This window comes from Vicia villosa, unplaced genomic scaffold (genome assembly GCF_029867415.1).
Source record: "Vicia villosa cultivar HV-30 ecotype Madison, WI unplaced genomic scaffold, Vvil1.0 ctg.000561F_1_1, whole genome shotgun sequence".
NCBI lineage: Eukaryota > Viridiplantae > Streptophyta > Magnoliopsida > Fabales > Fabaceae > Vicia > Vicia villosa.
Window position 1 is genome coordinate 25,001 of NW_026705256.1, and position 26,246 is coordinate 51,246.

General features: G+C 33.7%; 3 protein-coding genes across 3 annotated transcripts; 1 reads left to right on the plus strand and 2 right to left on the minus strand.

Moving 5' to 3' along the window:
- Window positions 1-4,251: 4,251 nt before the first annotated feature.
- On the plus strand, window positions 4,252-8,910 carry LOC131629349 (uncharacterized). The gene is made up of 8 exons (XM_058900136.1): window positions 4,252-4,687; window positions 4,904-4,966; window positions 5,060-5,155; window positions 5,489-5,536; window positions 6,582-6,653; window positions 7,294-7,352; window positions 8,246-8,336; window positions 8,446-8,910. The coding sequence occupies exons 1-8, from the start codon at window positions 4,379-4,381 to the stop codon at window positions 8,599-8,601; spliced, it is 894 nt and encodes a 297-aa protein (XP_058756119.1). The 5' UTR covers window positions 4,252-4,378; the 3' UTR covers window positions 8,602-8,910.
- Window positions 8,911-10,395: 1,485 nt separating this feature from the next.
- On the minus strand, window positions 10,396-13,729 carry LOC131629383 (calreticulin-3-like). The gene is made up of 14 exons (XM_058900172.1): window positions 13,589-13,729; window positions 13,070-13,177; window positions 12,748-12,940; window positions 12,397-12,655; window positions 12,261-12,317; window positions 12,117-12,164; window positions 11,940-12,026; window positions 11,770-11,827; window positions 11,602-11,669; window positions 11,367-11,459; window positions 11,181-11,237; window positions 10,995-11,087; window positions 10,746-10,775; window positions 10,396-10,637 (listed from the first exon to the last, which is right to left on the minus strand). Exons 1-14 carry the CDS (start codon window positions 13,689-13,691, stop codon window positions 10,626-10,628), a joined length of 1,266 nt encoding a protein of 421 aa, XP_058756155.1. The 5' UTR covers window positions 13,692-13,729; the 3' UTR covers window positions 10,396-10,625.
- A 3,710-nt stretch (window positions 13,730-17,439) lies between these two features.
- LOC131629350 (acyl carrier protein 2, mitochondrial-like) lies at window positions 17,440-19,159 on the minus strand. Its single transcript, XM_058900137.1, has 2 exons — window positions 18,855-19,159; window positions 17,440-17,897 (listed from the first exon to the last, which is right to left on the minus strand). The coding sequence occupies exons 1-2, from the start codon at window positions 19,068-19,070 to the stop codon at window positions 17,721-17,723; spliced, it is 393 nt and encodes a 130-aa protein (XP_058756120.1). The 5' UTR covers window positions 19,071-19,159; the 3' UTR covers window positions 17,440-17,720.
- Window positions 19,160-26,246: the final 7,087 nt, after the last annotated feature.

Genomic DNA, 26,246 nt, shown 5'->3' on the forward strand with positions numbered 1-26,246 from the left:
GGTAACAAAAATACCCTTTATCAAAAGGATAGGAAGCCTTCAACGCAACTGGAAAACAAAACTTCAGAAGAAAATTCAACAAGATTAAAGAAATCTTATGTGGGCTTTGTAGTAAATCCTGGATCTTATTACAACATTCTAACAATGTTTGAAACAGAGGGTTAATTCTCCATTAAATTACCTCCTCTAAGTACAAACTTATGTCTCTTAGAAGAGATGGAACTTAGAGAAATTACATATTTAATTAGAGAAGGAAAGTTTTGGTGGAGTTAGTGGTTTTTGGAGATAAGAGAATGAAAGGAAGATGATGTCGACAAAGAAAGGGTAACGTGGTTAAGGATTTTTGGAATCCCATGCAATGCTTGGAACACTTTGTCTTTTCCATTTTATTGTGGCTACGGTGGGTTATTTCATTTGCTCTGATGATAACACCACGAAGCTTAAGTGTATGGATGTTGCTCGTAGTTTGGTTAGAATCAGGTGCTCTATGGCCCTTAACGAATCCATCAGAGTTAAGATTGATGAAGAGATTTACATAATTAATTTTTTTGAAGAAGTTCATGGTCCAATATGCATTTCCAAGAAACATTCTGATACCAAGCCAGTATCGAAAATCAGTTTAGAGTCATAAAATCTATGGGAAGACGAGGAATATGGGAACTTTTCCAATGAGTTGCTTCCAACCAACAACTCCGTAAAATCTTTGGCCGAGAATGAGGAGGTTTTCCAGTCCAAAAAGGACGATTGTCAGGAGTTACGAGGTAAGCATGTGCAAGAAAATGCTTTAAATCACTTTGACTTAGCCGTGAAGGCAATGTTCGCAAAAAAAGGTCAAAGGTAGCATGACACCGAATATAGCAGCAGATCCTCTGTATGATTTACTGGATAATTTTTTTAAATGTAGTGGGCCTATTAAGAGGAGTGAAAAGCATGGATATATTTATGAGGGCCCTACTATTTTTCTAGAGTCTCAAAAATCAAAAGAGGTCGGGCCTTTCAAGCGAAAACTCATTAGACCCAAACCCATTGTTATTATTTCAAATGAGAAAGTAACACAACATTTTCACTCCAAACCACTAACTCAACCGTCTTATTTCTCTTCTTCGATGGAGGCGGATTCAATTTTGAAACCCAAGTCCATTCCTAATCTTATTAATCAAATATGCAGTAACTACGAGGAAGAATACTTCTCCGGAGGGTTTATTTTGTGTTGCGATTTAACTTCAAGCTTTGATATTAGGCAAGAGAATGTTAAATTTTGGGACAAAATGGAATCTAATGTGGGTGAGAAAGTTTGGAAAGCTATTTCCAACCTGGGAATAGTTGTAAAGGACAAAGCCAAGAATTACAGAAAAAAGCTAGCAGAAATAAAGGAGCAAGATGTTGGAACAAAACCTGTTCATACTCCTCAAGTTTTGATGATAACAAAGTACTTATAGAATAATAGGGTATACTATCATTTGTTTAAGTGTATAGGATCATTGACCTAGTAATTAACTTGGTTCTGATCCAGTTAAAAAACTTATGAAGAAGAAGCAAGTATCTTTGATTCTAATGGATCAGTATCTGATTTTTATGTGGAACCTCAACATCTGTTAACTCAACTTCTGATAAGATGGAAACATAGTAGAAACGACTTTGGTCCGTACCATGTAAAGCTCCTCCATCTTGTCAATTGACAGTTTATGGAGAAGGTCAACTAGGGTTTTAACACAAGGCTCAAGGTTGTTTGGCACGGTTTCTTTAGTCTACTCCAGCATGCCTATGGTCTCCTTACGTAAGAAAGACACAATAGATTAAGAGATTATTCAAAAGTTGAAGATCCTAATTATATACCAACTCCAACGTCTCTCTCTTGGAAACCGCTTCTTATACAAACACACTTGTGCAAGTTAGCTTTCTACGTCTCTTTTGCTCCCTCTATTTAAGGAGATGAAGATTCAAAGGAAACTACACCACACAAATAAACAACACTAACGACACAACAATATATTATTCGATCTCTGAGGTTACATATATAGTTGTTGTACTACACATAGCCTTGAGATTTCTTACTCTTGTATGTCTTATAAATCTCAAGGAACAAGGTCTTTGATTGCGTTGTATTCACACACCTTCAAATGACAACAACACCATTTATGGTAAACATTGAACAAACCCCATGACACAATCAACAAAAGCTTGAACAAATTGACTTTTCTCTTTTCGTTTTCCAACTTCATCTTCTTCTTCTCTTTTTTCCTAGCCTCAATCTCCTTAATAATGCAACCTAAATCCTTCACAACCTCTAAGCAATTACATCCATTTGAATTTCTGGGTTCACTTGATGTGTTTCGTTCAAGTTTATAATCCCATATGAACAACTTGCAATTTAACATTAACACATAATTTTGACATTTCCAATATCTCATTATTAGGGTTTTCAAGTGAGTTTGAGAGGCACGATTTCATTGATCTATTGCAACCACATATTAATATTTGAAATTGGATAGAATTACTAGTTAAGGAAGAAGCCACATATGAGTGTGCAAAAGAAGAAGAGGGTAACTGTAATGAAGAGAGAGAAGTTGCAAAATGACATATTTTGGATTTCATCCCTCCATTTAAAAATTCTCATGTTGCATTTTCATGTGTAATAAAAAGTGTCTGAATAAAAATTAAAAAATAAAAGTCAAGTCAGCAACGTTAACTACTTAAACTTATTTTTAACCAAACTTTAACGTATAAGACTAACACCAAAAAAAAAAACATATATGGACTCAATATAAAAAAGATTTATGGATTAAAATTAAAAACTCGTTAAGTAGATAAAAAAAGAGAATATCTCATTACACCCCTTGAATCTCTTAGCCGTCTGGCGAAATTTCAATTGTGCCTCTGCTTCCGTAGATGCACTTCCGGAAGCACTTTTTTCTTTTAAAAAATATGTTTCTTTCCGTAGGTACATCTACGGAACGTGTTTAGACAGAGTGTTTCGTAGATGCATCTACGAAATAGTCTGCTAAATTTTCAAATGACATACATTTGACTCAAAAACTCAATTTTTATAACAACAATGGAAAACCCAACTACAGTCGATTAAAGTAATGCAATTTAAACGCAATAGTAAATAGTAGACAAAAAAACACATCGTATGAATCGTCGAGTAATAATGTCGAATACATATATCAAAACCTTGTACATAAATGAAATCAAAATACATATATCAAATAAATCATAGGCATCACTACTGTATGTGCCAGACATCATCTTGCGCCTCTCCGCTGCCTCTAGCCCCGCCCCCGCTTCTGCGTCCACCGCGCCGTCTATTGGCTACTCTGCCTCTGCCTTGCGCCGTCTGCTGGCTACTCTCCCTCCGCCTCTGCGTTCATGCCGCAGTGATGTATGTTGTGCAGTTCTCCCATGTATAACTCTGTCTGGATGGTCGGCCATAATGTCTACATTGTGATTTAATAAAACCGAGTAAGTTACTACTAATTTTAACAAGAAAAAGAAAGAAAAAAAATATCAGTATTGAACCTTCCGTAGATGCATCTACAGAAGTACCTTGCATTTCAAAAAGTGGGTTTCTTCTATAGGTGCATCTACGGAATGACCCAACGTTCCACTCTTTCGTAGATTCATCTACGGAAGGTTCTGAAACCTCTAATACGCAACAATGGCGTTGGTCACTGTTGTAGAGGGTTAAAAACACCATTTTTAATGGATCGATCGTCCATTTTGCACTTGAAACAGGACCTACATAATCGCTAAACCATATTTCTTACACTACTCAATCATTTCTACACCTAAATATTGAATTCATTCTCTATTGCAAAAACTCTAAAATAACTCGAAAATGTCAAATTTACCGATTAAATGGAGTTTGGAACTTGTTGAAATGTGTTGGTAGTTGATCTTGACGTTATCAGCCGAACTCGAGAGGAAGAAAACGAGTTTTGTGAAGTTTGAGGTTTAGAGAGTTTTGAGAGTTTGGAAAGTGAAGAATGAGGGAGAGAAATAATTTGGCGCGAATATAATATTCAATATTTTCGTAGATGCATCCACAGAAGTTTTTAGATGTACAAAAATATGTGCTTTTGAAAGTACATTTACGAAATCAGAAGAACATTTTACAACTCAGATGGTGAGTGAGAGAACCAAGGAGGGGAAAGATTTTCTCTAAAAAAACTATTTAAGTTTTTTTTTGGTGTCAATTTTTAATTTTACTAAATAAAATATATTATTTTGAAAGTAAATGTAAAATAGGAAGCGAGAGAAAATTATTGTGCCGGAGGAGCAATTTTGGATCCCGATCCAAGCGTGAGCAAGTCCAATAAAAACAAAGTAAACATAACTGAGAAACCAGACTCGGCTGCTCCGCCGCGCCGAGAAAACAATGGCTCTATTCCGCTTGATTTTGGCGGTTACTTTATTTCTCACTTGCTTCATCTCTCTCTCACCAGCTTTCCAATCCGATGAGCTTCTCCTCGACGATGAAGAATTCGGTCTCGAAGGCGGACGCCCTCAATCCCGTTCATCACCTAACATCGCCGCCACCACCACTATACCTACTCGCAAGAGGATTCCAGACTCCGCTTCCGATTCCAAGATCCAGTTCACACTTGAACACGCTTTCGGAGATTCTGATTTCTTCGAAGCCGGAAATTTCTCCGCTCGTCTTAAAACATGGAGTCACGGTGCACAGGTTGCTTCACTTTCCGCTCCTTCAGTTTCCTCAACCTTTATTCATTGTTGATAATTTTCAAACCTAGGAAACGATTTTGAATCTGCTTCTATGTCAATCCTGCAAATAATCCATATTGAATCTACTTATACTTCAACTTAACTTATTGTGATGTGTTCTAATGAATTAATGAAAGTATATGCTGTTTAACTGAAAATCAATTTTGATCAATGACAGACACTGACGAAGCTGCGGTTCTCGCGAGATTCTTTCACTGATGATGAGAAGAATAAGTTTCAAGTAATTATTATTTGTTTCCCTTGGAACTTTTTGTAGTTTGTATATATGTTTGAGTTGTAAGCACTTAGATTTGGCACTGTTTTATCATTACAGGAGCTGTTGAAAGGAGATGATTTCTATAGGATTAGACTGCCATCCAATGTTTTGAGCCCTCCTGGCAGGGAATACGTTGTTTCTTCAGTGAAAGCTGTAAGTGTTAATTTGAATCCAGTTCTTGTCCAATTGGTAGTATGTGTATGAATTAAAATGTTTTAAGTTTTTTTTCTAACTCAAAATGACTATTCATCTGTTGGTTTGTTCTGTACTCATCACATGATACTGAGTGATCAATAATCAGTTTCTTCTCTTTTATGTTTTCCTGGCTATCTTTCTATTTATGTATTTCGGTATTTTGAATCCTTGTGATGGTGCTGCTGCTTTGGCCACTAATTTTATAGTTGCAGCTCTTTTATTTGTTGTTGTGGTTACTGTTTTAACTGCTGTCTCCAATTAGAACTGACAGTTTTGCCTTTTTAAATCCAGAGATGTCTTTCAGGGGATGGTTTGGAGGAACACTTTGTTATCAATACGGTAATTTACATTTGTATATAATGAAATACGCTTTTTATACTGTATTTATGCTCTTATATCTGCAAAAATTAACTTCTTCTTCACTCGGTTCAAATTTTGATACATGATGGGACTTGTCATATATACTTTTGTGTTATTGGAAAACTAATCTTAAGTCTCAACAGTCTTTATGGAAATGGGTAAAAATAGTTGTAAATTATAGCTGGTTTTATATGGGATATTACACAGCTGTGTTTGTGTTTATAATACAGCAACAACAAAAAATACATGGATAAAATCAGATAATCTCTTGAGCTCAACCTAATTCTATTTTAGCAGGACAAAGTCAATGAGTAGGGTATTTCGTAACGGTTTCTCTTGTAGTTTTTTTTAGTTAGACAGTTTTTTTGAAAAAAGGTAAGAAAATGGTATTTAATAATCTAATGAGTTTTTCACGAGTCTCGCTGATGAGGGCCTCAGTACCATAAGTTTACATCCCAAGGAATAAAAAATGAAAAATATTCAATGAATATATACCACATACCATTAGCCCGCTCCGACAAGAACTATTCCATTAAAATGAAAACTATACAAGTGATTATGCGAGAATTGTTAGCTCTTGTCTTTTAATAAAATGGAAACTGAATACTATAAAGCTCTTGCCTTTTCATAAAATGGCAACTCAGTACTATAAAGCTCTTGCCTTACCGTGTCTAGGAAAGAAAGGATTGTTTGATCCCATTATGGATCTAATGTGCCCAGTCTTACCTTGCATTTGCAAGTGGTTGATTCCACCACTTGAATACAGGATCACCTAGTCACATAGCGACAACGAGCAATTGGTTTTCATATTTCATATAATTGGAATAGACCTACTCACCTAAGTGAACATGGATGCTTTGGAAGTTTTCCCTGTAGTGTATAATATATCAACCTGGAAACAGAACTGAACTTTGGTTATATAACTTTTCTTATATATCTATCTTTGAGCTTATTTCTTTCTAATATTTTTTATTGAGTTTTTTTAATCTTACTGAGTCGCTTTCTTTCCTTTTGACTGTTTCAGGAAGGTGTTAACATCTTGGCTGTCAATTATGGTGCTCCCGGGGCTTGCCCTTATCCCCGGCAACTGAAGCTTGTAAGTTATGTTTTCTTTGGGCAGCTGCACTCAGTTTCTTGTATTGTTAATTGAGCAAGGCTCAACTTCAAAAATAATCAGCATATTTTGTTGTCATCTATACTCTCGTCTTCTTAACGTCCTTCTTGTTTGCAGAAGGTGATATTTAATAATACTATCTTTCCACAACCTTCAAAAATTGATATAAATACAAAAATTATCCAATGTTATATTTGTTTCTTCCATACATTGAGTCATTTGTTTGAGCATCTAGAATCTTTGCAGTATGTCAGCATTAAGAAGGGTTATTTTAAGATCTTCAATTCCTTGAGAGGTGATGTGATTAGATCCAAAACTGGCAGGTAGAGTGGAAGTTTAGACTGAAGACGAGTTACCTTGTTAACAAATATTATGGGATCTGATTCATGCTTTGTTTTAAAGAGTAATTTTTTTGTGCAATGAACCCTTCTATAAATTTGGTCTACCTGAGTATTCAATACACATGTCCTGGTTGGTTTTATTATCTGCAATGCCACAACTTGTGCATGTTTTTAAGAGTAACTGAGTATAGTTCATAACTTGTGCAAACTTAAAGATGTTGTAAAGCCTGATTTTTATATTGGGAAGGCTAATTTCATACATGTTTTATTTTGGATGCTAGCCCGCGAAGTGGTCTTTCAAGTCACACACGCTTTTGAAGAACGCTGAACAGGCACCAAGGTATGTACTATGACTAACATTTTCAGTCTTAATTGTAATTATTTTTTACTTAATAAACAAATAATAACAGAAGACAGACAGCATACAAGGTGTTCTTTGCAAGGTTGCTTCGAGAGCAATTGGTTATGGATAACTTTCTAAAATATTGAGTACTATTCTCCTATAGAAAACACAGAAAATTTTGAACACTATTAGTTATGGTTTATATAAAGTAGTCTGATTGGATGAAATTGCCAGTGAATGAAGGACCTTGTCTAGCTTTCATATTCTGCACAATCATTTTCATTTTGAAGTTTTTGCAGCATAATTTATTTTCCAGTCTGATACATAACTGGCTAGATGGCAGTCTTGTCAACTTTATATGTTTTCTAATAAACCATTATTTCACTTAGTCATGTCTTATTTCACTTTAGTGCTGATGCAGTCAATTCAACAACCAATTCATTTGGCTTAGAGGAAGATCTATATCTCAGGATTAAAGCTCTTTAGCTCAAACTTAAAAAAATCGGGTTATTTGGTGTGATGCCTTGTTATGGTTTTCATAGGGGATGGAAATAGCCAGGATTCCACAAACTATTTTAATCTTACAACCATTTAGGTCAAAGTTGACAAAAATAAGTGGCCGACTACACTAAGTTTAGGTAATGATTCATTAGAATGAATTGAGATTCATCTTACTGAACAAGAATTTATCTTAGTGAGTTGAGATTTAAGATGAGATTCATGTCCAAAGTAGATACACACTAGGGATTCATATTGATTAAGTTTAATTTTTATCAAATCAAATTACAACTTGGATGTATTGTAAGATACTGATAATCATTGCTTCATCTTTATGACAAGTTTTTACTTGTGCACTTTATGTATTTTTTTAACAAATATTATTTGCTCAGGACACCAATATTTACAGAAGAGGTATTTGGTGGAGAGGGGATACAAGGTGAAATTGTACAGCCAATAGAAAGATCCTTTTGGGCTAAATACGTGAGTAGCTGCTGGCTTGATTTTTAAGCCAATTTTTATTTTATTTTACTGTTTAATTAAACTATATATGCATACTAATTTTTCTATATGGAACCTTTCTTGACATCAGTGGATGTATTTGATCCCTCTTGGACTCATTGTAATGAATGCTGTTACCCAAGCAATGAATATGCCTGAGGAACAGGCTGGTGGGCAAGCTGGGGCACCGCCACAACCAGGAACTGCAGTACAGAGGGGATCGAATTCTGGTGTGCGCAGAAGATGATAATTTTGGTTTCGTCTACTCTAAGAAAACATTATTTAGGGACACTGATCATGAATGAAATTTTAGATTTTTCTTATATGTAACATTTCAAAATAATTTAGTTACATATATTATTAGCTCTGTATTGGCCAACTTTAAAACAGCAGGGGTAAAATTTTCCAGTTAGTTTGAGTAATTTATTTAAGTCAACACGAAAATCCAGTCTGGTTTCTTATGGTTTTGGTGATGATTCTGGGGCTATGTTATATGATGCGAAGAAATATTAAATAGTTTTTGAATTTATGAAGTTTATAGGTTTGGTTATGTTAATTGATAGTTTAAGGGCATGTTTGTTTTAGTTTTAAAAAATAGATTTTTTCTTTGTATTTTTATATTTATTTTTTCTAAATTGTAAGACTAATTTTGACATCCTATAACATAAACATACATTATTGAAGATCAAAATATAATCGAAATAACAAGTTTTTCAAAAAGTTGTATTTTAAAAATGATTTTTATGAAAAAACTATTCGAAATAGTTTTAAAATTTAGTGATTTTTTAAAATTTTGATATAAAAAAAAGTTTCAATAAAATAATAAAGTATTTAAAATGACATTTTAAGATTAACTATTTAAATTAAATTTGAAAAAAAATTGTAATTTTTACATAAAACTAGGTTACACTAAAATTCATTTTAAAAAAAAGTCAAAACAAACAGATACTAGATTCATTAGTTAGTTAATTTTTTTTTCAATTTTGTGAAGTTGATCATGTCAATGTGTACTCATGTCAACTATATATTTTGGTGCAAACTGTAACAAAAATAAAGCTACATGCTACTTCCTCTTGTCCTTAAGGAGTAGAAGTGTCAAAGCTTGTTTTTTCTCAACAAAATTGCTGCTATCCCACCTCCATTCTTGAATATTACAGATGTCTGTTTGTTGTCAGGAGATAGAAAGGGCTGATTTTCAATGGCGTCTATTTTTAGGTTACATAGTAACTTTATACATATGGAGCACTTGTCAACTGCGATGAGGGTATGGTAATTAGATGTACCTAGGTGTCTTGTGGTTAATTTGGATTTTGTATCATAAAATAAGATGTGTCTTGTGGATCTTTATTGACATACCCTAGCACATGGTGGAATTAACATTGTATATTTTGAGTGATCATCTTCCTGCAATAGGTATATGGCTAAACGTGGTGAACATATCAATTCACAACCTTTTCTTTGTCTGTGATTAATCTCGGGTGATAGATGCCAACTCAACAAACGATTTTCGTCGGGAAGGTGGCCTGGCGACAAGAATTTTAGGCAACAATATTGTCATTCCTGATGGCGATGGAGGAATATGCATTTGCATGCCGAGAATTTTCATTAATCTATGAGGCTGTGGCAACAGGTTTCTAGGCTGATTTGTAATTAAAAAGACGTTCTAACTTCTAAGTGGTCAAATTTTCAATAATATGTCTACTGTTGTGGCAGATCTTCATTGGTGGCCACCAAAGATAGGTTGGATTAAACAGTGGTGTGTAGACAGTTCTGTGAAGGGTGGTAGTGTGTCTGGTTGTGAATCTGATAAGAGATTCCGACGCTGCTTGAATTTGCGGTATCTCAAAGTTTGTAGGTGTGTGTAAGAGATTCATGCTTCGATAGTTCAAGAGCATTGTCTGTCTCAAATTTTGCATTTGTTGCTAACTAAGCATTGGAGTTTCTATTGTATTGCAATTTTCCTTAATTTTGCCCATGGATCAAAATATTTAATATGAGATGAAAACAACCCTAAAAAAAACTCTTGCACGCTACAATAGCCTTTAGAGCAAAGCTTCGAACCAACTTCATATCATTATTAGGTTTCAAATAAATTGACACCAGATGGAACATACAACCAATGTCAAGGTAAACATAACTCATAACAATACACAAACTAAGCTTCGTTCTTCCTCTTCTTCTTCTGCTTAATACTTTAGAAAGCATTTGTGGGCGATATGCATGACATCCGGATCCTTCCAGATAACAGATAAGAAAGGACGCTTGACACGATCAAAGCTCATCCTGCACATTGAAAGCAAGTATTTCTCAGTACAAATATAAAGATGTCTAAGATTATATATCAATATCAATCATTAGAAAGAATAAATCAATGAAGAAATCACGACTTACATGATAATCATCCATGTAATCACGGCGATGCTGCACATGGGAGGGAAAACACGTGTAAGAAAAAACTGTCGTTCCAACACGGAAAATGGAAGAATAACAGCCTATTTATTTCTACTGTTTTTGTCATATAAATTTGTTATCTAGTATTCCAATCTAGTATTCATGTTATTTGTCTTAACCTCAAAAAGGGAGTGAAGGTTTATTAAACAAAAAGAATAAATTTTTGAACCTATGCAGTACGATACAGACCTTTCTATATCTGTCTCTATGTCTGTTTCGGTGTCGATCATGACCTCTATCTCTTCTCCTCCTTTCACCTTCTTCTCTTGCTCTTTGCGCCTCCTGCATAAATAATAAAGAGTTTAGATTCTGTAAACAAAACAAGGTGATTCAAGAAAGAAAGTTAATGGAAAGAAATAGCGTATGTTCACGTACCTCCTCCTCTTGGGCTTTCTTTATTTTCTCTGCTTCCTCAAGACCCTCCTTTTCAATCTGAGATGCCACAAAATTGTTAGAACAGCAACTTGGCACACAGTGTTTGTTAACTAAGTCCGGCTAATTATGCCTAAATTTTCGACGATATTGAGCTAAATCAGACGCAAGTCAAAGGGAAAAACTCACCTCTCTGTTGGCAAACACTTCATCAACAACTTGTTTTGCATAATCAGGATCATCACAAATCAAAATATTGTCAAATACCGAACCACCTTTAACCTGAACCATAATATATACCATAGTTTTATTAATCATGACCATCCAATTCAGCCTAATGGCTCTACACATTCGAGAGAGAAAGAAAGAAATGTAGCATAGCATACAAGACATCACTGAATTCGGAAATGTACATTCACTATACCTGCCAAACCTCAATGCCGACATATTTGATAGGCTTAAGCACGTAAAGGTCGGGGTCATCTTCAAACTCTGAAACACGGAGAATCAAAATTTAAGCATTTACTAATATGCATGAAAGTCTGAAATATACGCTAAATTATGACAGAATTAGATATAAACTTGAAAATACCTGGATTATCTAACCATGGAGTTTTCCATTTCCCTTTGTAGTTAGGATTCTTGATTTTCTGTCAACATAGAGGTTGAAAGTAAGAGATGATAATTGATGAAAGGAAAATGATATAATATCGAAAAACTAATTCTTGCAGCTTTATAGCTCCTCTAACTTGATTAACAAACCTTTCGTTTCCATGGTCCTTTGTATGCTGGATTTGGTATTTTCGGCCTTTTCCATATTCCATCATCGTCTTCATCCCAACTATCAGGCTAATTAAGAGAAATAAAATGTGTAAGAAAAAAAATCCTCATATTTCTTTCTATCAGGCATTTGTAGATTCACTTTTCCACTCAACTAACCTCTTTAGCCTTCGGGTCAGGAATTTCTGCTGGGATTGAATCATATCCCTGCAATGCAAATGAATGAATAAATGAGTTTTTCATACAAATCGACTAAAACTATGATCCTCTTGCCCTTATGGAAAGAATAGAACTTTTGAATACCTCGGGTTTGACCGAATTAGGGTCTTCAATGTATTCTCTGTCATCCCAGTCTGCAGGCTGCGAGTAGGGAAAGATTTTAATTAAATATACAAGTTATTTCTATAAGAAAATGCAGCTCAACAGATCAGAATGAAACCTTTTTTGCCTTGACATCTTTGATTTTTCGTGGAGGGAGAATATCCCAATCTGTATACATGCTACCGGAATCTCTCTCTCGGTTATCAACCAGGACACTGTATGTAGCATCTGGCCTAAGGATGAATGTGTAGAAATGAGTTAACTTGTCTGTTTCACACTGCAGATCCTTCTTTATCGGGTAATTTTGACCTTGGTACGAGACTATGACATGGAGCTTCTTCGTGTCTGTGCCGCATAAATCTGGTCCAAACATTACACTATAGAGAATATGTCAGCGTAAAATTCTTTTTTATCGAAAATAGAATTTGTTCCCATCATATAAAGTGAAGAAATGGAATAAGAAACAAACCTATAAGGTGTATCCCCGCCGAACTTCTTTTGATTAACAAATCCAGAGAGGAGTTTCATGTAACCTCCACCACACTCAATCTCTTGTTCGAATTTTATAGAGTACTGAAAAACCAGTGTTCGGTTCTTGTTGGTGAATTCTGGTATCTTTGCAGAGATGGCAAAGTGCTTTGCATCATTAGATGTTTGGATACCTACAACAAAATCACACAAAAAATGACTAAACATTACAAGAGCGACCAAATTTCCATTACTACCATTTTGTAGATAATGTGTTTGAATCCATATCACTTAAGGTACGGTTATACCGAATCGACAAGTACCTTTATCATCGGGATCTCCAGCCCATGTCCCAGCCGTGTGCTTGAACGAACCGGCTTTGCCTTCGCTTCTTTTCCAGTCCGATTTTACCCACCGGCTTTGCCATCCATCTTTTCAAATTCCAACACATTAAACCATATCATATAATCAATGAAAAAATTGAAAAAAATGCCACAAACTATATAAGCTGAACTGAACACCATAATCACTTTTTTGTTTGATATGCTACCATGCTTAATCTATAATTTCACTAACAAGTAACAAGTACATCATCATTTGAGTTTTCAACATTTTTTTCACAAAATGTTAAAAAATAAAATAAAACATTCTTATAATTATCGTAAACTAGAAACTAAAGCATAAAACAAATTAAACATGTAACTAATAACTTTCATCTATTTTTTGACTAACTAACTAACTAACTGTAATTAGCAACTAACTAAACTTAACTAACTTTTCACTTATTTTAAGAGTTGGAATGAAAAATTCAGCAGAAAAAGAACATAGTAAAATTAAAATACCTTCGAATCGTTCTTCAAAAATGATTTCTGAAAGGGAAACTTGTATTAGCAACAAACAGAAAAATACAAACATTTTCAGTTCAGTTGAAGCATTTTCCGCCATTTGCGGAATAAGCTATTTTTGCTCTGTCACTGCTAAGTTACAGAATTGAGCTTACTTATAGAAATCTAGACTACTTCATTGCCTCTGTACTTCATCTTAATTACTTTTATGCCATTAAACTAAATTCCATGAAACTATTGTTTGATATACTCTATCCAAACACTATTAAGTTATAATAAAGTAAAATATTAAAATATATATGAACTTGTCCTTAAAAAATTAAGGTAAAAATTTTATTTAATAATTATACATGGGATTTTTTAAGTTGTTAAAAATAAAATAAAGTTTATATTTAGTATATTTGAGTTTTAAAGATAAATGTTAAATAAAATACAATAAATTTATATTATTTGAACAATTTAAAATTGGATGGAAAAGAATGAAATAAAAATATATATTTTTTTTCCGTTAGAACACTTACCACCACTTTTTATAACCTCTCATTTTGGCCGAACAAAAAATTGTCTTGTTAAGCGGTAACATATCTAAATAATATATAATTGAGTTTCTAATCAATTCTATTTCATTATGTAATATTTTTATGTTCTATTCACTCTAAAACATATAAATTGAGCCCAAAATATTTACATTATTTTTCTTAGTGGAACTAGAGTTCGATCTAGTAAATGATATTATGATTTTGTGTTAAGTATTTATTTTTCGATAAATATTCAAATATGCTAGTCCATTATATCTCATTTGTATTAGTCTAGAGGTGTCATATTAGAATTTTAGAGCATCTTTTAATGAGGAGAGCAAATACAAAATGAAAAGAAAATAGAGACCAAATCTTTTATTTTTCAAACCCGGTAATAAAAGAGCATGTTCTCAATACTTGGTTTTTCGTTTTCACAACCCGAATTGACCAAACAAAGAGAACCCGTTCTCTCTTAAACCTATTTGATTTTTTCTTGTTCTTAATTGTAAACATTTACTTTTTTTTATTTGACAAATTGTTCTCACTATTTTATGTTTCACATTAACTCTCTTGTATCTTTATTTATTTGATGATACAAAAAATTGATCTTACTCTTATATCAAAAGGAATTTTCATGTTACATTTCATATCAAATTGTTCCTTCCATATATTTGTTACATTTCATAACATTTTATAAGCTTGAAAATTTTTATTTCTTATGTATTCGTTTCTATAAATTAAACCTCTAGAAACCAACAAAGTAGTGAACATTTGCATTGAATACTAAAAAATAATAAAGTATTTAAAATTTAAAATTACTACTTTCCCTAATCATTTTCAAAATTTTACTTAACTTTTTTTTGTTAAAATTACTCCGACAGGCTAGTACGATCATTTTGGCCTTAATGGTAGTTTTCCTTTCTGTTGTGAGTGTGTTTTTGTACTGGCAAAAGAATTTTGATGCTGATTGTTGAAAACTTGAAAAATCATGATGAATATATTAAATGATGTTGAAATTGTCCAATAGATGGCCAATTTTGACGTAGCAATAACCAATGAAATCATTTAATTCTTGCATTTCTGTGTATTAATTTTATCATTGTTTTGAATACAAAAGAAATATATCAAGTCAAAGTCTTCGTGACCTTCCAAAAGTCATCAAACCAAACAAGAAGGCAAGGGAGAAAAACATGTTATGCTTAATCTGTTTCCAAACACCTTCGGGGAAGACTATGAATGCGTTTGAATAGTCAATAGGTTGACTCCAGGTCCACTATCATTGTGTGCCTTTAAATTTTAATCCTCCACTTAATATACCCCACCACCATCAATGATCATGAAAAGTATACCATCAACTCTCCATAAACTGTATAAACTATGCTATTTGACACAATAGGAAAAAGAAGTCTTAGTTTTTGTTTTAAAAAATGTTTATAAATGTTTCTCCAAAATACTTTCTTTTTAGGGTTTACCCTCTTAATCCTAGTAGTCATTAAATAATTATGCCGAGTAGAATTTATGACGTGACTAAACATGTCAGGGTTGTTTCACATCCTTAAACATGCTTTGTGGTTTATGAAGTGTAATATGGATTTGCAGTAGTATTTGCTGAAAATGACTCCTTCAAATTGTAGCTTCTTGTCAAATGTGTGGCCTTCTAGACTCACATCCAAAAGCCACATTGTGCGATATTTGTTTAGACTTACGTTGTGCTTTTGTTTCAATAGTACTTTTAAACCATAAGCTAAATGGTGCCGTATTGAATAATCAAGAGCTTGGAAGAGGGACTGTAAAGCCAATGCGGCTACAACGTTTGGTGGTAGGAAGATATCTTTGGTTCAATATTATCCTCGGAATAAATCTAGTGGGGTTATGGATACATCATGTTGTTTATGTCAAATGGTTTGAAAAATCCAAACAAGATATTTTGATAAAGCTTTAAGATGTTCTGTGCTCATTTCTGAAATTATATTAGTCAATTCGATATTATTGATTGACATATCAGTTTGTTGTTTATGCGGTAGAGCTGCAGAACTTCTCTGTATTGCTTACAAAGAAGTTATCCCAATTCAGGGAATGCCCAGCTTAATGTTATTCTAATCATATTGTTGTGACTTTTAAAAAGCAGCGCCTAACTTGGCCTGCAACACAAGTGCTCTAATTGACCGGCAAATAATCAACTTACAATTTATTTAATTTGGTCGTAAAAGAAGTTGATCAGTTATAGGCTTACAATTTATTTAATTTGGTCGTAAAAAAAGTTGATCAGTCATAGGCTACGTCTATTAGACTTGGACAGCTCAAATTAACAACTCTAAGTAGAAGAGAGTAACATGATAGAGACAAAGACTACCTTTATGCGAACAAAAGGGACTGGCCAAATAAGAGGAGAGGAACACACAAAACTAAATAAATTAGAGATTATAAAAAGACAGAATGATAAAAGATAAAGGAACAAAAGATGGAAAATAAAGGATTGAGATGAGAACGGAAGACTGTTTATAAATGTGGATTAAAGAGGAAATAATCAAACTTTTATGGATTAATATCATCAACATGGGTAGAGTGATTCTTGATCATCCTTTTCTCTCTTCTTTCCCCTAATTGTGCCCAATTGTGCCATGAGAAGGGCTCGGCCATGGCTTGCCTGGAAAGTGGAAAGCCATGACCTTCAAATGGCATTGGGTCAAAGTCTCTGCCCCACCATTCCACATTTGCTTCTCACTTTATAGACGCACAATAAACCATAACAATACATGTTGAAACCATGATAAAGAACTAACAATTCACAATGGTTCAAATTTGAAAATGATCAAAATGACAGTTCAAAATGAGTTGATGACAACAGGTTGTTAGTGCTCATGACACATAAATATAGTGCGTTTATTTCCCTGCAGAATATGCCACAGATGCGCGTCTAACTAAAGTTAAAATTCCTAGCATCTTAAATTCACGGCAAATCGGCACTGAAACGTACAACTAAAGCTAAAATTCCTAGCATCTTAAATTCACTTTGAAACGGCATTGAAACGTATGCTTTTTATTCTAAATGCCAAACCAAACATGCTAATAGAAAGAAGAGGATGAGAGGTGGGTAGGTGTTAGAGTTGATGCTAGTTTCATAACAAGTTGACAATGTTCTATCAATTTGAAGAATACAAATGCCCCAACATGGCATTAACTAGACTAACATTTGTCATTCAAAAAAGAAACACCAATCAAAGCATGAAATCTCTTATCAGTTATCATCGAGTTACCATTCATTCAAACTAGTGTAACATAAAACAACACAATCAAGAATAGCACAATTCATGATCGTACAATGAGAAGTGAGGACAACAAGATCTCAAGATTTCATAATCATAAATTTAACAATTTTTATTGACATGAAAAATGGGAGCTTAAAATGCAATGTTTGTGATGCCAATATTACCGAAAGTAAAATACCACTCAAGCTGGCACATCCCCAGCCAAACACACTTCTGAGATTTTTAGGGGGCGAGGAAATAAAGTTCAATTTTAGAAGCAAACAAGTGAGGCAAAAAATGTCTTAAAGTTGGATGATTCTACCCTAATTTATGATAAAGAAAAAGAAAGATTAATTGGTTCCACTACTTCGCCTGAGGATGAGATGCAATGAAGTCAATTGCAAGATTAATGGAGTTAATCTTGTCTGCTTCATTATCAGGAATCTCAAATCCAAACTCTTCCTCCAGAGCCATCACAATCTCTACAGCATCTAAACTATCCAACCCAAGGTCGTTCTGGAAATGAGCAGATGGAGTAACCTGCCAAAAGCAAATAAGCACAGACTCAATGTTAACAAAAGAACATAAACTTAAATTATAACAGCACACAGTTGCTGGCAGAGAGATTTGAATTCTCAAAAATGATACAAACCCTTTAGAATGAAATGACGTGTTAATAAACAGATGCGTAAGTCTACACTAAGGCCTTTTTATATTTGGTAATTGAACTTATCTACTAGAAGAGCTTGTGTGGCTGTTAAACAGCTTATACATTGTCCAAAGACTTCTTCAACTTATTTTCACAAACTCTCTAGGATAGCTTATGAAAACAATTATCTCATGTTATAGAAAATAACTTACACAAAAAGACTTATATCATAATAACATAAACGCTAAACTATATTGTTTATGAACATTAATCCTCCATAGAACAGTCCCCTTATGCGGGATCAAACCTGTGGCAGTGAAAGCTGAAACAATTGATCTTTAATTCTTTATACGGATGAAAGATTTTATCATAGAATGCACCTTATATAACCGAAACAATGTTATTATCAGTTGCCCTATCATGTCTAAAAACAAGTATAGCATTAAAATGACATTTGATATAGTAATTCATTCTTGGATACAATGACTACTGAACTATCAACTAAAAGTATATACATACCCACACAATCTTAGAAAAAAATTATAGATTATTTGAGCTTATTAGGGAATCTTCATTTTACCTTTGGTTATAAATAACTTATACATAAGCACTTAAATGTTGGAAACATGACCTAAATATTGGGAGTACAAATTTGCAATATCCTATTGATCTAAACATGACCTAAAAATTGGAAATACAAATTTGCAAAATCCACGAAAATGTTTCAAGAAATAATTGCAAATAAACCATAAAAGTTAAGAGCAGAACCTAGAAATCAACAACATCGTGTAATGATAAATGAAACAATAATTAGGTTTTGAAAGGGATAATAGTAGAAGAGTGAATACCTTAGAAGGATCTACTTTCTGGAAGTTTTTGACGCACGAAACAACGCGATCTGTGACCTCAGATTTGTCGAGGAAAGAACCCCTAACCTCTTCGCTAAAGTGACGGAGGAAGAAATTGGGAAGAAGACGCAACGGAGATTGGTGGTTGAGCGGAAGAGTATCAACCTGCACTCTTAGGTATTTCATCAAAGGTAAACCGGTTCTCCTCGCCGCCATTGCTGATATCAAAAACCTCACTCTCTGTTCAAAGCAACGCACAACGAAGTGAAAAGAAAGATTGTGAAGTTAGATGAAATGATTCTCAAATCAAACCCTGTTTTTAAAACTGGGCTTCGTGTATTTTACCCGTTAGGCCCAAATGCAAGGCTGTGTATATGAAGTTGCATACGTTGCTTTTGACAAATCCATATAATATGGGGATTGCTTACTATAACGATTGAGGAGTTTTTTAAGAGTATTTCTTATTCCACCTTATGCCTAAAAAAAATCTTTTACACTTTTGAAATTGTTTTTCAAAAATCGAAAATGCATTTCCGATTCATACCATATATTTCCTCCATTCTTTATTATAAACAATATTTAATTTTTTTAGATTCATTGAATAAATGATGTATCTAATATATATATATATATATATATATATATATATATATATATATATATATATATATATATATATATATAGGGGACGACTCAAGTGAGAACACTTGGTTATTATGAGAAATGAGAACAATGAATCACGACCATTAAATTTTGATTTTGTTGATTTTAATGGACTAGATTGGTTTCTCTTTCTATGATCTTTAATATTTATTTTAAATCAATATAGAAAGAGAAACCAATCCAGTCCATTAAAATCAACAAAATCAAAATTTAATGGTCGCGATTCATTGTTCTCATTTCTCATAATAAGTGTTCTCACTTGAGTCGTCCCATATATATATATATATATATATATATATATATATATATATATATGTATATATATATATATATATATATATATATATAGGAGGGATCAAATTACACCCGAAGAGTTACACCACGAGTTACACTCATTCAATAACTACATTTTGAATTAATATTTTTTAAATTCAACCGTTGGATTGAAACATAATATCATATAGATCATACCTATAAAGTTTGAGCTTAATCTATAATGATTTACTACACGATCAAGATATTCAAAGATTAACGTCAAAATGAGCTTTCATATAACGTTAATTTTGATGCAATTCAATGACATAGTAAATCATTATAGATTAAGCTCAAACTTTATAGGTATGATCTATATGATATTATGTTTCAATCCAACGGTTGAATTTAAAAAATATTAGTTCGAAATGTAGTTATTGAACGAGTGTAACTCGTGGTGTAACTCTTCGAGTGTAATTTGATTCCTCCTCATATATATATATATATACATTATTTACTGAATGAATATAAAAAGTTAAATTTGCTTATCAAAGAGAATGGAGGGTGTATTTCACAAAAACAGGCTAAATGTGGTTTCACCTTTCAAAAGGTAAAAACAAAACCGGAGATATATTTCCGGTTCTGTACCTTATGAAGATGTGCGTGAAATATTACAGGAACTTGTACCTTATGACGACAATCACAAAGTTGTGATGATGGAGTACAACTCGTCATCTGTTGACAAAGATGAAAAGCTTGTGTTCATCAACCGTGAGCTGAAAAACCACACTGATATACGAGCTATGTGGAATACTTTTACCAGTTTTGAGGAGAAAGTTCGGATCGAGCTAGATGCGACTATTTCAAGATCGGTCGATGATATTACCATGATGTTGCAACGTCCACGTGGACGTTGATTTGTAATGTTTGATTTATGTTAAAATCTTTAATGTATTTCCTAAGGTTATGTTATGAATTGTATTTTGAGTTTGTGATATTGGTGTTATTCAATTATGTTTTTCTAGTTTCTATGTAGCACAAGATCAAAATTACTTCTTCGGGTCAAAATCGGAAATTAAATTCCGGTTCCAATGTATAGTTTATCAAATTTTGGCATGCACCAGAAATATACTTCCGGTTTTGAGGGGCATTTAAGGAATTTCGCGTGGGGCGTAAGAAAAGCATGGGGTGGAATAAGAAATTCCCTTTTTTAATACGCTCTTATGGGCTCTAGGAGAAATTCTCGTAATACTCCATTAATTTATATATGCATATTCAAACTCACCATATTTTAGTTTTTATCGAATAGGTTCGGAGATGCATATTCGAAGACACTTGTCATACCCCAATTTTTGACCTAAGATACCACCTCATATCATTTGCATATGCATCATTTGCATCTCTAACAAATTGCATAGCTTGTGTTTGCTACTTGTGCTCAGCAGGGTTTAAACAAGAGATCACTCATCAGTGCAAGAAACAGTCAATTAGGGTTTTGTTCTCCCTTCATCTCAAATGAATCATCTTCATCTACAATCAATATTTGGTCCTCAGAGATTCATTTCAACAAGCTCAAAGGCTCTGAATCGACTGAATTAGGGTTTTGACTGAAGACAACATACTCTTGACTTTTACTCAGAATTTGACATAATGACTTGGGACATGATATCAAGACCCCAAGTGCATCATTTTGACCTAATCCATTGGCTCAATACATCTCCTACACAAGGATTGATCAACAGTGAAATTTCAAGTCATCAGAATTAGGGTTTTTGAACTATCAGGGACTAAAATCAGGGATCACATTTGGGAAACCCTAAAAATCCCCAGGAAGTCAATCAAATGTTTTAATCATCCTCAAATAATCCCTATGACAATATACAATGGAAATTGCATCTCAATTCAAGATCCACAGTCATCAATTTCATCAGGTCGACAATTAGGGTTTTTGATCTAATTCATCTGAACAACTGACTTTTTAATCAGAACATGGTGCCACAACTCAAACCATGGCTCAATATCCTCTAATGCTTCAATGTGATCCATTCATACCATTCATTTGGTGAGGATAGCCTGTTTCATTTGAAATCTCCAGAAACGCGATTCGTCTGAGAAAGTCAACTGTACAAGATCACCATTGACTTTTGGGGAATTTTGGTCAACCATGACTTTTGAAGTTTTGAATCATCAATATATGATATATGAAGTCATTTGATCAAGAAAAATCAAGAAAATCAATCAAGAATCAAAAAGTCAAAAGTTTGACTTTTCATACTTAGAAAAATTTCTAAGTGTTTTTCATGGTTTTTTCCAAACTTTGGAAGGGAATTTCTCAAAATTTCACCTACAAACTGAAAAAAACTTCCAACATGAAAGTTGTAGATTTTGATCCAATAAACAACTTTGACACATATAATTTTTTTTTCATAAGATCAACCATTTAAGAGATATGGAGCTTCAAAGTTGGCATCTTTTGAAAAATGCACTTAAAATCTCACTTTCTTCAAAGTTCATGGATCTTTTTCACCCACTTCCTTAAAGATTTTGAAGAAACTTTCAACTAGGGTTTTGAAGTGTGTAATATGAGCTTTCCAAAATGTCCAAGAGCATGAAAAAATATGGAGTGTAGCCATGGTTTTGAATTTTGACATTAGTGAACTTTTCACTTGAAATTACATGCCATTTTCACTAAGTTATGAACCAATTTGCCAAATGATCCAAATAATGATGCATAGATGCAATAATCGGTAGATATTTTCTGATTTGAGATCAGAATGGAAGAGGATAAGAAGCTTGAGAAATAACCATGGTTAAGTCACTTTTAACCATTTGCATTTAATGTGAAAGATTCCATTTTATCTCTTAAGCCAGATCATCATTCTTGATCAACTTGCAAGAGCTTTGTATTCAGAAACTTTGGCCTATAAATAGAGGTCCTTACCTCATTCAAAATCACACCAAAACCTCATAAACATAGGTTTTCTCTTCCTTTCTTAGAATACAAGTTTCATGGTTTTCAAAAGAGGTAAAATTCTCAACCTCTAAACCTTTGAAGTTCTAAGCAAAGTGATGCTTCTAACACTTCCCAAATACCATATGGAAGTTGTTTGAACCTTTGAAACCTTCCAAAAACACCTCAAACTCAGAATCATCATCTCACCTCCAAATATGCATAACACTAGCCTTATCATGCCAAAATGAAATCCAGGCCAATTCTGTCCAAGTTAATCATCCAAACACATTCCATATACCATATATGAACTGTTCCAACCATCATACATGATCTGAAACACCAAAATCACTAAGCTTGATCCTCACTTGAACCATACTGCAGATCGAGTACCATGGATTGATCAAGAGGTTTTCAAATTGTTCCAGGCATCCAAACATGTTCCATAAGGTCCACTGAAGGTGTTCAGATCAAGAAACAACATCTGGAATCCCTCATTTGCAGAATTCGATTTCCAGTTTTGCCATTTTTAAGGTAAGCTCTCTTGAACTTCAAACTCATACATACACGCATCATAAATGAAATATTGCTTTGCCATCTTGTTTCTGCATATGCATGGATCATTAACCCTCAATCAATTGCCAATTATCTTGCACAAACACGATTTCAGATTGAATCATAGAATTAGGGTTCTTCGTGTTCATCAGAAAATTAATGATCTTAGAGTGAAAATAAATGAAATTAAAGGTCACCATCATGTTCCTTGTGAAAAACCGAGTGAAATAGACCCCTTTGATCGATCAAAACAACACAGATTTGAAGAAGTTCAAAATTCAGTTAGGGTTGTGTTCTTGGCGCGTTTTTTCGTTCAAAGAATTCAAATATTTGTTTTAAAATATAATGCATTGGAAGCATATGAATAACAAGCTGCACGTGCAGCTCGCTTGGTTCATGTTTTGAGTAGTAAACACAAGGGCGTGGGTTCAAGCCCTAGTGGAGACATTTCCTTTTTTTTATCACTTTTTTCTTTCAATTTCTTCACAACTTCACCAATTAATTTAAACAATCAAATCAACTTATTTTTTCTTCATTTTTTACACACCTCTTATTTAATATACATATTTTGACAATACCAAAAAAAATCACAAAAAAAGATTTATTTAATATGTTTTTAATTAGGTTTAAAATGATACATTTTTAAGTGTTTTTAAATACTTTAAATTTTGTTTTTCATTTAATTTTCAAACCTAATCATTTGTAAATATATTTTGTGATCAAACCCTAAATCACTTAGGTCTTAATTAAGCATTAACATTTGATTTAAACTTAATTAAGTTGACTTTTGTCAAATTCAAATTGTTTTAAAACAAACGATCATTCTTTTCAAAACAATAAACCATTTCTTTTTGAAACTATTGATTAAATCTTTTTAATTGATCAATTGATTTTCAAAACGATGTGGGGCCTCTCGAATATTAGAGAGTATAAGACCCACTCCTTTTTCTTTTTACACAGTCTTTTTGTTCAAAACAAATAAACTTCTTTCAAAACAAACTTTCAAACTGTTTTCAAACGACGAAACTTTGCGTCTGTAAATAAATCAATTAACCATGTTTTATGAAATAAAACATGGGCCTCCACATAGGTATAAGTCCCATTCCAGTACATGAAATTAGGTATTTCATTGTACGCCTCTAGTACATATCTCGATCAATTTGTTTTGTAACTTTGAATAACTAATCAAAAATGAAGGTTTTCTTTAAATCTTCCCAAAAATATACCATGGGCCTCCATGTAGGTATAAGTCCCGAGCCCTTTTGTAAATACCTGTTTACATAGCTTTGAATAAACTCAAGTGGACCTCTCCTCGAGTATAAGTCCCGAGCCCCCGTGTATTCAAATGGATCATGCTTACAGGTATATTTCCTTCATAAACTCCATTATATACATACACTTTGTCATATATATAATTGTTCATACCTGTTCATGTTTGTTCATACTTGTTCATGTTTGTTCATATGTGTGATATGTGTGCTTGTTCAACTTAGTACAACACTAGGTTCCCCATAGCCTCCTATTGGGCTTCGTGCAAAGAATCTCCCTAGTTTAGGTTAGGACATAGAGTATGGTTTCCCGGTGAAATCGCTCTAAGAGCTCAAACCAACTATACCATGCCTCCCCTTGGGCTTTGTACAAACGAGTGACCCTCCCATAGCCTCCTCTTGGGCTTACAATGCAAGGACCCTGGATTGTCCCTCCCATAGCCTCCTCTTGGGCTTACAATGCAAGGACCCTCGGATAGCCTCCTCTTGGGCTTCGTACAAGGACCCACGGGCTTCTTATAAGCATCCCCAATATCCAAAACAAATACCCTAGGAGATTAGACATTTTTCATCTCTATGATAGGAGTATCTCTTCTATATCATCACAAACAATCAATCAATCAAACTTTTTTTGCCACAAGGCTGGCTAATCAATCAAACTTTTTCTTGCCACAAGGCTGGCCAATCAATCAAACCGTTTTGCCACCGTACTGGCTGATTAATCAAAGTTTTTGTCACAAGGCTGACTTCATTGAAACTTTTGCCACAAGGCTGGCTGATTAATCAAAACTTTTTGTCACAAGGCTGACTTCATTGAAAGTTTTTGCCACAAGGCTGGTTAAACAAACAAAAAACATCTTTATCATTCTAAGCGCCATAAGTGGCATGGCCCAGGGCTTATAATGAAAAGATTTTCAAACAAAAACAAACAGATGTATGTGATGATATAGATTAGATACATCGAACATTTAGATGACATTTGTCTCTTTTCCTTTGCTTCCACTAGCATAAGTGGGAACTACGATTGCTCTGACTTTCTCAACATCCCTTTGAGAATACGTAGGCACAAGGTCGTATCCTTGGCGAGCAAAACTTCTCTCTCAAACCACTCAAACCTTAGCACCCGTAGACCCCGAGCTACAGATGCTCTGATTCCCTCTAAGGGATATGTATGCAGAGGATCGCGATGATCTTTGCAAGCATAATCAAACAAACACCTTAGGTCCCACCTATTTCACAAGAACCTCTCAATAACATGGAATGAAAAATATAGCAAAGAAACCTATAGAGTACTATAGATACGTTGGGTGCTAATACCTTCCCTTCGTATAACCAACCCTCTTACCCAAGATCTCTCCCCCCACTTTTAGGTTATTGCAGCTTTTTTCCTTTTCCTCTTTTGGAAACAATAAAAAGTTTGGTCCGTACAAAAGAAAAATCATTTTTTGAGCACTCGAGCCCAAAGAAGGCATCAGGTGTCTCATCCCACAAGAAAGAGGAACAAAACGATTTTTCGCCCGCGACAACACTGAATGGTAACTTTCGGACACACATATCTTAAATAAACACTGACTACCAAACATAAACAAAAACCTTAAAACCAAAGCAACTTAACATTGATTTAACATAGATAGTCGAAATTACAAAGATAGTGGAACAAAAATTGAACATTACATATAGTGAAACATTTTGATAACATCTTCT